Genomic DNA, 12,285 nt, shown 5'->3' with positions numbered 1-12,285 from the left:
AGAAATCAACTTGAGAGGGGTACTATCATCTGCAACAACAATGTCTCTGGCATTAGCAGTTATCAAAAAATTAGTATTAAACTGGCCACCAATTATGTGATCACCCTTTCGATCCGTTCTGAATTGCTCCTACTTTCTATTAAAACATTTCGTTTTTAGCGATTCGATGTCTTAACGATAAACACAAAGATTATAGAGTTATACTCCATGGTTGTGTTCATAAACTTACTCCGAGAGTAGAGTATGAGTATGGCCATGCTTAGAGAGCATACTCTGAGGAACTAAAAGTACGTTTGTGAACGCTTAGAGCAATCAGAGCTTACTCAGAGTAAGTTTATGAAAGCAACCTAAAATCTTAGGATAAAAATTATATGTGTAGCAATGACTTGAAGACTCTTGATATTAAAGTTCCTTCAATTATGTCACACATTTTATGGAATAATTAATGAATCATCATTAATTCCAGTCTTGAGACAATAAAGGGAAAAAATACAATGAAATGGCTTAGTTAAAACATACTTTATTACTTAACCAAAAAAAAAAAGATTTACAATCTTCTACCACGGCGACCACCCTTCCTACGAGTTGAGTCAGATGGAATTGGAGTAACATCTTCAATTCTTCCAATTTTCATGTTAGATCTAGCAAGAGCCCTAAGAGCACTTTGTGCTCCTGGTCCTGGAGTTTTGGTACGATTACCTCCTGTAGCCCTCAATTTGATGTGAAGGGCAGTTATTCCTAATGTTTTACATTTTTCAGCAACATCCTATAAAGAAATAAAACTGTGAATTGAAAGACATTTCATTTTGAAATAATTTCATAGTAAAACTTTTTTACATAGAGAAGTGATCAAGATAACCAAGAGCCATGAGATATATACAAGTATGTATACATATAATATTATACTTCTGCTCTATCAATTTGGAATCGAGAGTTCTAACAAGAATTGAACATGCCAACAATTCTGTCACATTCTTTCTTCCCAATTATGAATGTACTTCTCTAGAAAGGGTTTTTTCCTTAAGCTCTTATATCACTCGAAAAACTCTAATGGATTACCAAGTCCATTACACTAAGAGATTAGTGTAACAGATAGCAGAGATGCTAAAACTATCTCATACACATGATATAAATTCGTGGTGCTGGGGAAAATAGAGTTAAGTCCATTTTTGATCAAAAGGAGATGTCTTCACCCATACTCATTGGCCAAACAATAAATTAGATCAAAAGAATACGAGTTAGTTCCCATGCTCATAAGGAGGTATATAAACATCTCCTATAGAATATTCCATTAGAGACAAGTTAACTTTTCTCATTCTTGAATTAATCTACTTTTACCCCAACACCACCGAATTACTGTTTGATGTTGAAAATTTTGATTGAAACTGAAAACATCAACACATATTTATGAATAGGACAACTTCATACGTAAATACTTACTTGAGCTGCCAACATAGCAGCGTAAGGGGATGCCTCATCACGATCAGCTTTTACTTTCATACCCCCAGTTACCCTGGAGATTGTTTCCCTTCCAGAAAGGTCGGTAACATGAACAAATGTATCATTGAAACTTGCGAAGATGTGAGCTACGCCGAACACAACTTCTCCTTCTCTAACTTGAGGTCCAAGGGAGACTTGGACTTCTTCTTTTTGTACTTTTCCCTTACGAGGAGCCATTTTCAGTCTAAAAATTCGATATCAATAAAATACACTTTCTAACCTAACTTATAGAAAAACACTAATCAAAATTTATCACACCCAGCTACTTCTAGAAAATCTTTATAATGTTCATCAAACAATAAGAAACTAGGAAGACTTCTGTTTGTTTGAATATTTTACATTCCTTCTACAAAAATTATTAAATAATTCCGAAAAACGTGAACCTACCTCGAAAACGTACAAGAACAGAGAGATTTTGAGACACTTGACAATGACAAATATGACAATGCGTCATTGCGCAGAAATCACTGAATCTACAGAGAAAACTGAAGATAAACATTTATGGCCTCAGTAAAAATGAAACTTATGTCTTCTGACAAACGATACGCCCTCTGAAGATAGAAATCTAAACATGTACAAGCTGGTACGTTGAAGTTTATAAGAAACAAGGTTTTATAGTGTGTTCAGCGTTTTTCATTATTCGATTCTCAGTTGTAGAGCTGTTTCGGCCCATATCAAAGTTGATTAAATTTATTCAAAGATTTGAAATATTGGAGTAGGTTAAATTCCACAAGGTTGGGATAGTGTAAAATCAATTCTCTATCATGAAAATATCATTTTAGGAGTAAGTAACGATGCGCCAAATGATGAAAATAATAAAATTTTGATGGATATAAGTCAAATATTTCCTTCCTTTATAAGAAATCATGTCTCCTAAGCTATAAACATTATAAAAACTCATGTCGATACTTCTGGTAGATCGGAAATTTATGGCCGTATGCACTTCATTAGGAGATTAAATTCTTGAACTACGTTCAAGCCTAGAGTCTTTTTAAAAAGAAGGAGCTTTAGTTCAAAATTCAATATTTGTTATGAAACTGCGCATACGTCAGCCATAAATCACCGACCTACCAGAACAAGCATTGACACAGGTCCAAAGTTGGTCAGTTATCGATAATTCTTTTGAATAGAAATTCTTATTTTCTCGAAGGGTATATCACATGAGTACCAAAATATCGAATTCTATTTTCTTGTTGATATTATGCGAATATCAACTAATTCAAAAATGGAGCAATCTGTCTCATTCCACAATAAGTAGGTACTGAATTTTACTGACGGTTTGAATGACGGTTTATCAACAAGAGATATTTGAAATGAAGTTTGAAGTTTCCGATTATCGGTCGGTATTGCATAAACTTTTAAAAAAATGCAAGAAAAAAATGATTCGCATTTTATAGTGATATACGAAGGTCTGATTAAATTACAAATAAGTCTAATCCGCGCGGTCTGAATATTTTCTTGTAAATTTGAATGGTGCCCATGTAAAACTTTTGGGGCAGTATATTACGATAAATATTTCTTCTGGTAGAGGTACCTACTCATCTCATTTCAAAATTTTTCTTAAGATAATTTACACTATTTTATCCCTGACAACGTTTTAACTTTCACCGGTATGAATTGAAAAGATCAATTTCGCTATTTGCATTGATACTCAAAGCTATTTCCGAACAGCTACTCAGATTTTTGAAGTGTACCCAGTGTGTCAAATGCCTCGCCAGGAGATCATAAAGGACATGGATTTTTCGGCAGTTGCACTGATTTTAATCCTGATTCTCTTTGGAATGTTTCGAAACCGTTAAAAAAGCAACAAATGTGTTAATATTATTGAAGGGAGAATAAGAGGGGAGATTAGAGACCTGAAATCTTTCGATGCCTTAATTTTTTGGATCCATTCATGTTTGACAAAAAGGTGATTAACAAATATGCATAATGTATGAACAAAACAATTATATAATGTCAATCAAGTAAGTGAATGAATTATCATTATTTGTATATAGGTATGTTTCACTACAAATTGTAACAGTTTTTCTTATTGTCTTTTTGTAAACCTGTCTCTTTACTCAGGTGGGCTAGAAGATTTCCCAACTCAACTTTATTGACATATTTGTCAATGATCTGGAAAAAAAATGTTAGTTTATTTGCTCATTATTACTGACTTCAACCGGAAGAAGGTTGGATGAATATGGAAAAGAATTAAGATAATGAGAAAATTTTATGATGAAGAGATTCACACTACCTTTTGTATCAAGGGCTCCATTGCATCATATATTATTGGCCAATAATAATCAACAAAATCGGGAGCTAAATCACCAATGACTGCATTTATTAACGGCTGCACTACTTCATCTCCATCCATCATGTTATCGAACTTTGCCTAAGCATACCAGAAATTGAATTTTCTCAATTCACTGCCAGATATCATGCTACTTACCGTCATTTTCTGTAATTTCGTCCCCAAATTTACCCTCACACAATTGAGTGGGTACCATGGCAACAAATCCGTTACGGCAAAGGAAACTCCCTCTAAATTAATCCTGAAAATGAACATTTTTACCTGTATCAGTCAAAGTGGAGTGGAGTGGAGTGGAGTGGAGTGGAGTGGAGTGGAGTGGAGTGGAGTGGAGTGGAGTGGAGTGGAGTGGAGTGGAGTGGAGTGGAGTGGAGTGGAGTGGAGTGGAGTGGAGTGGAGTGGAGTGGATTGGAGTGGAGTGGAGTGGAGTGGAGTGGAGTGGAGTGGAGTGGAGTGGAGTGGAGTGGAGTGGAGTGGGGGAGAGGAGGAAAGAAAAGTGGACAGGGATGGAGTGATGTCTTTTTATCCTTTTTATTTGCAAGACGAACTCCGATACAAAATTTCTGGTATCTAAGCAATGATTTTGACTTGACCTTGAATCGATTGAAACATTCTTCAAACTTTTTGAACTTGAAAAATTAAAAAAGGCATATTGATGGGAAATAAAAATAATTGATGATGGAAAGTTTATTGTATTTGGGAGTACGGAGATTCCAAAATAACCCAATAATTCCCAAAATAAAAATTAAATGATAAATACATATCTAGTAAAAATTGATTCCTTCTTACATATGAAGATTGTTAAATCCACTTCATCCTTTTATAAAATATAGATATCGTTGCATTTTTCTTGAAACTTAAAGATACTCACTCGAATTCTCCATCTCCATGTAAATCCATCAGATCCGATACGGTACATTGTAATTTGTAATTTTTTCCTTGAATTTTTAAGGTATTAATGGTGATATTCACAGGTACTCTTAAAGATGGAAATAGGCATATACTGGTATCAAGAAAGCCACTAATTGTTAAATCAGTAAGGATTACGTCACCACTGAAAATTCAAAATATGAAGTTTCAAACAATATTTCAAAACCAAGAAGAGATTTTAAAGTCTGTGAATAATACTGTAAAGTATTATATATATAAGGTCCTTGCGGTCGGACCTTTCGAGAAGGATCGCTGCTGCTAGATTCTAGAACGACCGTGAAGGCACGGGAATGTTTCCGGCGCCTATATAAGCCCAGCGGAGGAGCAGGTAGTGAAGTACAGTTATAGTTATAGTTATACAGTTCACAGCAAAGATTATAGAGTTAGGTTAGGTTAACTAACCTAACTCTATAATCTTTGGTTCACAGTGCAAGCGACTAGTGGAAATAAATACGAGTGGAAATAAATAGTAGGACATAGTTAGTTGTGAGTTATATGTGTATTAAGTGTAAATAAATAATTTTATGCAGTCGGACGTTTTAATTAATCGAAGAAAACGTTACAATACAATAAAGGAAAATTAACGGCATGCAGACAAATCACCGAAATCCGAAAAAGAACCTCTCAGTGATGAGAGCACATGACCGGTAATCAGGGGGTCGTGGGTTCGAGTCCTACCTGGTGGTGCACTTTTAGGGAATCTAATAATTTGTCTGCATATGACGTTAATTTTCCTTCAATATTTAGAAACAATTTTCACATTGTAAATATTGGGGTATATAAAAATCGATTGGGGGCTCAGGAAAATAGAACTATTATTAAAATAATGATAATGATAAAAGTATTATATCTACGTTAGTAAATATGTAACAATTTAAATAATAAACATTTTACTCTAAGAAAAACTTGGATAGAATTCGTTTGAGACTGCCCAAAGTTTTCAAAGTAAAAGCCACGTGTATATATGACAATAATTTTAAATTGTGCTTTTGAACACCCTAGACACACCACAAGAAAAGATTTTCAAAATATTTTTATTTACGCCCTCAAAATTAGCGCTGCGTCTGGGGTTGGCCACCCAGTATATCCATATTTTAGCAATATTATTTGCACAATATTGTTTCAAGAAACTGCTTCTGACGAATAGTAGTGTAATAATTTACTTTCGCCGAAGCATTTTTATAGACGATGTTTTATCATTGCTTTAAAATTGGGAGGAAAAAAACATGGAAAAAATTCCAGAAGTATTATTTCCTACTCACCTTATTACATCCGGTAGATCCAAATGTACTGGAAATGTTCCGGTAATATTTACCTCATCTTTCTCTTCTCTCAATTTAGCCAGAGTTTTCTCAAACGATATATGCTCTGAAATGAATCCATATTAATTTATCATCCCATTTTTTTTTAGGAAATTTATCGGTCAACTCAATATCTCATGCTTGGATATCCATATTTTTCCACCCCGAATCATGAGCTTAGGGATGGTATAACGAAAAAACGCTCAGACAGGTCAAATTTTGTTGAACGGGGGACAAATAAGGGTATTCAAATGAGTTTGATATCACCACAACTCTAGCTGCAACCCCTAACAGCTCTTATTTTTGAATAGGGAAAAGGGGGCGAGCAGCACCTTGTTGGAAAGGCAATTCAATTTCGGAAAGGCAATTCGATTTCCTGCATGAGTGTATTTTTTTTTCATCGCTTTATTATTATACAGAGTGACTCAGTATTCCATCAATAACTTTCACCCGCAGAATTTGGATCTTTGAGAAGGAAAAAACGCTAGGACGGGTCGAAAAATGAAATCGATATCAATAGCCCTCTAGCCGCTACCCTAACAGCATTATTACCATAATAATAATAATATAATAATAAAGTTTATTCTGTTAATCAACATACAGTTGTTCTCACAGAAATATTAACAAGGTATAAGTTCATTTGCTACATAAATTTCTTATCACAAGTAATTACCTTTTCAACAAAGCTACTCGACCTATTATCTCAATTCAAAAATAATTGCTCTAAGTGATAGCGGCTAGAGGGGTAGTGATATCGAATTCAGTTTTTGACCCGTCCGAGCGTTTTTTCCATCTCAAAAATCCAAATTCGGCGTGATGATGGAATACTGAGTCACTCTGTATAATAATAAAGCGATTAAAAAAAACATACACTTATGCAGGAAATTGAATTGCCTTTCCAACAAGGTGCTGCTCGCCCCCTTTTCCCTATTCAAAAATGAGAGCTGTAAGGGGTTGTAGCTAGAGTTGTGGTGATATCAAACTCATTTGAACACCCTTCTTTGTCAACCTTTCAACAAAATTTGACCTGTCCGAGCGTTTTTTCATTATTCATCCCAAAGCTCAAAATTCGGGGTGGAAAGTTATGGATGGCCCACCCTGTATACAGGATGAATGGTGACGTAAGGGACAACGGCTAAGTGGAGATAGATGACCTCAAACTGAATGATAATTTGGGTTTCAAATGTCCCATAAGGGTATTCGTTTCGCATATAGAGCTAAATGCTGAATCTATAAACTCCCATACCTTCGTTAATATATGGTAAATTTTTCGCTAATATTTCACGAGCTTGTTCCTATAGGCATTCATCGTCAGTACAAGAAAAAAATATAGAAAAAATTGCAGGCCCGTATTGAAAAATTTCAATTCACTTGTCAGGGAAGAAATATCACGCGGTTTATGAGATAAAATAAATTCAAATAGAAATTTGAAAAGTGGGAAAGAAATTGATGAAAGATCTGTTTTTTGTTTGAATGGCACAAATTTTCCATTGTTTTATGATATGTTGAAATCAGAATATTACAATATTTTTATATTCCTATCATGAATAAACAGTCACCCTGTATCTATATAAATAATGAAATTCCCAATGGAAAACATACCTCCTCCTAAGTCACTCAATTTCTTTTTGGTTGGGATACATATTTTCAGCATCTTAGATTGTACTTGTAGGAATAGGAAAAAACAGCATAAGGCCAAGGTTACAATAACTCTCATGTTTAAAATTTTAGTTTGCACATATACAATCACAATTAATTCACTCTTACATATATACCGCTACAATGAATAGGTATGTATCAATGACATTCTTTCAATTGCAATCAATCATCAAGAGTAAATTTTCGATAATCTACTATCATATTCCTATCGATCTTTTCCAATCGAGCGAGATTGAAAATCCTTTTCATAATAGTGTAATATCCAAGGCTCAATTGATGTACTGAAATATAGATAATAAATAATAAATACAGAGGCTCATTATTATTAACTTATCTTACAGGAAAACAAGGGATATATGTGAATTTACCTACTCACCGAAATGTGTAAAATTGCTGCTTGTCTTTTAATCGCAGGTCGAAATATCTCTAGTCTGCATTATTTTGAGTCAGAATTTTCATTTAAATTAAGAATATCTAATGATGAATTGATAAAAAAATGACTTCAGTACACAATAGCTGTTCTATAAAAAAACATTCGAATATATTTGTTTATCCCTCCTTCAAATTTACAAAATACCGATTACAGTAATAAGCTCAAACTAAAATAATATTCAATAATAATATTTTAAATTTACGTTCACCCACCTGAAGATGCTACTCTGATACCGAAACAGGTGTCTCGGTTAAACAACTAATGTTAGTGAAAACCATCTAATTCTGTTGTTAGTTCCATGGAAAGACCAGACAAGTTCGTTAGAAATATATATTTATCGTTTTTATCTGGATACTCGTCTGAATCTAGGTAGGTACATATTTTGGAGTTCACTTAGAAAACAAGTTTTTCACTATCGCAATCGAAACTTCAGTTGACATTGTTTTGCAGTGGTGCATACACCTTGTTATAAAGGCTGATTATTTAAGCGTAGTTTTTTTAAAAATCGAATAAAACACTCAATTTGCATCATATATTCAAAATTTTTATTGAAATTGATAACTTGGCCTTTGCCATTTACATTTTAAATATAACTTCATGTAAATGTTGTCCGCGGCTCCGTTTCAAAAGGTTCATTCGGAAGGTCCAATTTTGCGTCACTTTTTCGAGCATTTCTGCCTGTATTCCGCGAATTAGGAGTGTTATGTTCTCCTGTAAGGCTTCAATCGTGATCGGTTTGTCCACATATAGGTACTAACGACTTTACGTAACCCCACAAGAAATAATCCAGAGGCGTCAAATCGCATGATTTTGGCGGCCAATTCGCAGGGCCATTACACATTTACAAACTCCAGAACTAGGGGAGGTCCTAGCTTGGGTGCGGAGCACTCTATTGGTTCTCCAAATTCAGACATAGCTGGAGAGGAGATTTCTTCAATGAAATTCAAATATTACCAAAATGTAAATGGATGACGGTTTGTACTACAACATTGGAAATATTGAATTATGTACTTATTTTCAAATAATTTGACATCCTTTTCTATTCCTTATGTACTGACCTAGCAATTGATCTCATATATTACCAGTCACAAAATGGCGCAAAGTGAAATTTCCTTTTCTGAATAAAAATTAATTGAAAATTACTTGAGGTAAATTGACTGATTCTTCTTTGATAAGTATTGGAAAAGAAATCCATAGAAACTAGGGCTGATACAAAAGCTCGAAAGATAGTTTTGCAATAGGCTTTAGTTCATACCATTTAATGATAATTAAAAAAAAATTATTTTCTTCTTTTTTGAACTTTCAAAAGAAGGGTTTATTACAATGAAACTATTTCTATAGCCATAAATGATTAATCGATTGTACTCTAGTAACTTCCTAACAAAAATTAAGGCGGGTGGTAGTGAAATATTTCTCGAACCCTGGCACAAAAAAGCTTCGAACTGCCGATTAGGAGATACATTCTCAGCTGTTCAATTGTACTTTTGTAGAATTAGAAAAAAAACAGCATAAAGTCAAGGTGATAACTCTTATATTTGTAATTTTAGTGGCACATATACAATCACAATAAATTAATTTCAGTTTCAAATCACTCTAAAAATATCATCGCTACTAGGTATGAATGAATGACATTCTTTCTATTGCATTCATTCATTAAGGGGAGATTTTCGACCTATCTATCTATACTATCATATTCTTATCGACTGTTTTTAATCAAACGAGATTGAAGAGTCTTCTCACGATAGTGGCTACAGATGTATTATCCAAGGCTGAATTGATGTACTGAAATAGAGAGGCTCATTAACATCAGAGAAACAATGAGAAGCAACACTATAATCTAATGTTGTTCATACTTTTAAAATCTGTAACATAGTCTTTTTATCCCAAATCCAAATACATACCACCTTTTTTTTTCAAAACATTATTTTCCTAGTCTTGAGATAGTAAATATGTATGTGAATATATCTAATGCTGGATTATAAAAAACAATGATTCCATTACATAATACTTGAATATATTTGTTTATCAAGCCTTTAAATCGTCAAAAACCTGATATAATAGCATTGAATTCTGCCAATATTCAACAATATTAATTGGAGTTAAAACAGATAAGTTAAGTATGTATTTCGAGTAGATTTTTTGCTGATTTCAAGGTTATAAATATGTACTTACATTCATAATTTGCTTTTCTATAGGTTTCTTGAGTTCTGGCCAAAGCATATCCACAGCTTCTGGTGCTAAACGTGATATAACTCTGTTATATAAATCACCGGTTTCTTTATCTTTCATCAAACCTTCGAAATTATTCTGGAACATTGTGAACAAGATGAAGTCCAGTTGCAATTTTAGCACTATTTTATAATTGAAATTGTTTGAACAAACTTGTTTCAAAGGAAATCAATTCAGAAGAATATGAACAATTGAAAATCAATACGTACAAGGTATTTATGACTAATATAAAAAAATTTCTAAATTTGTGCAAAATAAAATTTGTGTCAAGAATTAAGTATACGAACCTATACCTACGCAAAAAAATCTTTGAAAAATTAATAAAGAATAACAAAGATTTCCTTTATAGATGGTGATTCTTCGACTTGTACAAATATTCCAATACGATGAGATTTTGAGGTCAAAAGAAACACTTTTTTTCCATACCATTTTTTTGTAATTCGGCCCTGATGAAAATATAGAGCCACTTTAAGTCTTCCTAATGAGCTGTGCCACCCCTGGAAAAACTTTATTCTGAAATACATTTTATTCGATAAAACCGTTCGTGAGAGAACTAAAAATAACATTTTTTCTTAATGGTTTTCAACAGCTTGTATCTTTTAAGCCGAACCGATTTGGAAAAAAATGGTAAAGGAAAAAAGTGTTTCTTTCTACCTCAAAAATCTTATTACTATAAAAATATTTTTACTAGTCAAAGACTCATTCGCCATGTATACAGGGCGAGTCTGGAAAAAATGGTATAGGAAAAAAGTGCGACGACACTGATGCATAAGGACATGTTTATTTTTATACCTATTTATTATATATTTGGTTTTAGGCCGAATGAATACTCACCTCTAATTTTTTCATCTTCACTTTCAGTCCAAGACCATTTACCCTTGGTCTTATGCCTTCGAGCTTAAGTAGAGCAGTTATTTTCAGTTCTAACTGGTATATCTTAGCCCTGAAATAGTAGAATTACTTCCAAATTCAACGATTTCGATTCACAACATTTGTGACCTCATATTGTTAGTGAAATAATGTCCGAAGGAACTTTGAAATTCAAGTTCTATTTAAATTTGTCCTTTTTCTCAATGACTGAAATACGAATCAATGAATCATCAGTTTCCTGGGTATAACACCATTAAAGTCATAAAAATGCCAGCCAAAATCACATTAGAAACATAAAATGTATATTATATGTATTAGTTTTATTTGAATACATATTTTAACTCGTCCGAATAAATATTCCCAAGTGTTCTTAGAACACCGAAACCTAAGTTTTTTACTATAGGCAGGACAGTCGCAAGCTTAGAACATAGAATATCAGGAAGGAGCTTTTTCGAATAAATGTGACGGGAATTGTGCGACGGAAACGGCCATATTGGTCTTCCAAGTTCTGATTTGAAAAGTGGCAGACTTGGAAGTCAAATGATTATGTTATCTGTGGCCAAATGAAAAAAAAGTGATGTTTTAACTTAATTTTGGTAATTTGGATTCTTGAAATCTGTTGGAAATAAGTATTTTGGATATTTCATCGTGAATATTTCATAGGTAGGTGATTTTTTAAGCTGAATATCAGGTAATTATTATGAGTTTCTGAATTTCATGACATAACAAGGTTATCCCATGGGCGTAGGTGATGTTAAGTCAAAGACCTTAATACCATTAAGTATATAGCCAAGCAGTGTTGGGCGGGGTGAATTTCCGCTTTGATTATCAATTTGAACGAGCGTGAAAAAGCTTCTGACTTTACGTCAGTGCTTTCCAAATTTTTTTGATTAATCAGAATCAACTGACTATTGAAGTTAGTTTTTTGGAAACTTTATTGTCCTACGCCACTGTTGAAACGGAAATATATGTCGGCCATATTTCTCCTCTATTCCGGTCAAATTGAAATGAGCAATATGCTCCTTCCTGTTATTCTATATTCTAAGGTCGCAAGCCAATTTGACGCCCTGACA

At 33.5% G+C, this 12,285-nt stretch overlaps 2 protein-coding genes across 2 annotated transcripts; both read right to left on the bottom strand.

Moving 5' to 3' along the window:
- Nucleotides 1–500: 500 nt before the first annotated feature.
- On the bottom strand, nt 501–2,042 carry LOC123315772 (40S ribosomal protein S14a). The gene is made up of 3 exons (XM_044901620.1): nt 1,888–2,042; nt 1,441–1,684; nt 501–766 (listed from the first exon to the last, which is right to left on the bottom strand). Exons 2-3 carry the CDS (start codon nt 1,675–1,677, stop codon nt 548–550), a joined length of 456 nt encoding a protein of 151 aa, XP_044757555.1. The 5' UTR covers nt 1,678–1,684; nt 1,888–2,042; the 3' UTR covers nt 501–547.
- A 1,319-nt stretch (nt 2,043–3,361) lies between these two features.
- On the bottom strand, nt 3,362–7,826 carry LOC123315771. The gene is made up of 6 exons (XM_044901619.1): nt 7,624–7,826; nt 5,983–6,088; nt 4,662–4,844; nt 3,932–4,034; nt 3,737–3,874; nt 3,362–3,615 (listed from the first exon to the last, which is right to left on the bottom strand). The coding sequence occupies exons 1-6, from the start codon at nt 7,736–7,738 to the stop codon at nt 3,508–3,510; spliced, it is 753 nt and encodes a 250-aa protein (XP_044757554.1). The 5' UTR covers nt 7,739–7,826; the 3' UTR covers nt 3,362–3,507.
- Nucleotides 7,827–12,285: the final 4,459 nt, after the last annotated feature.

Source organism: Coccinella septempunctata, chromosome 6 (genome assembly GCF_907165205.1).
Source record: "Coccinella septempunctata chromosome 6, icCocSept1.1, whole genome shotgun sequence".
Taxonomy (NCBI): Eukaryota; Metazoa; Arthropoda; class Insecta; order Coleoptera; family Coccinellidae; genus Coccinella; species Coccinella septempunctata.
The sequence above is the reverse complement of the archived record's forward strand: the minus strand, read 5'-3'. Positions and strand labels throughout refer to the sequence as shown.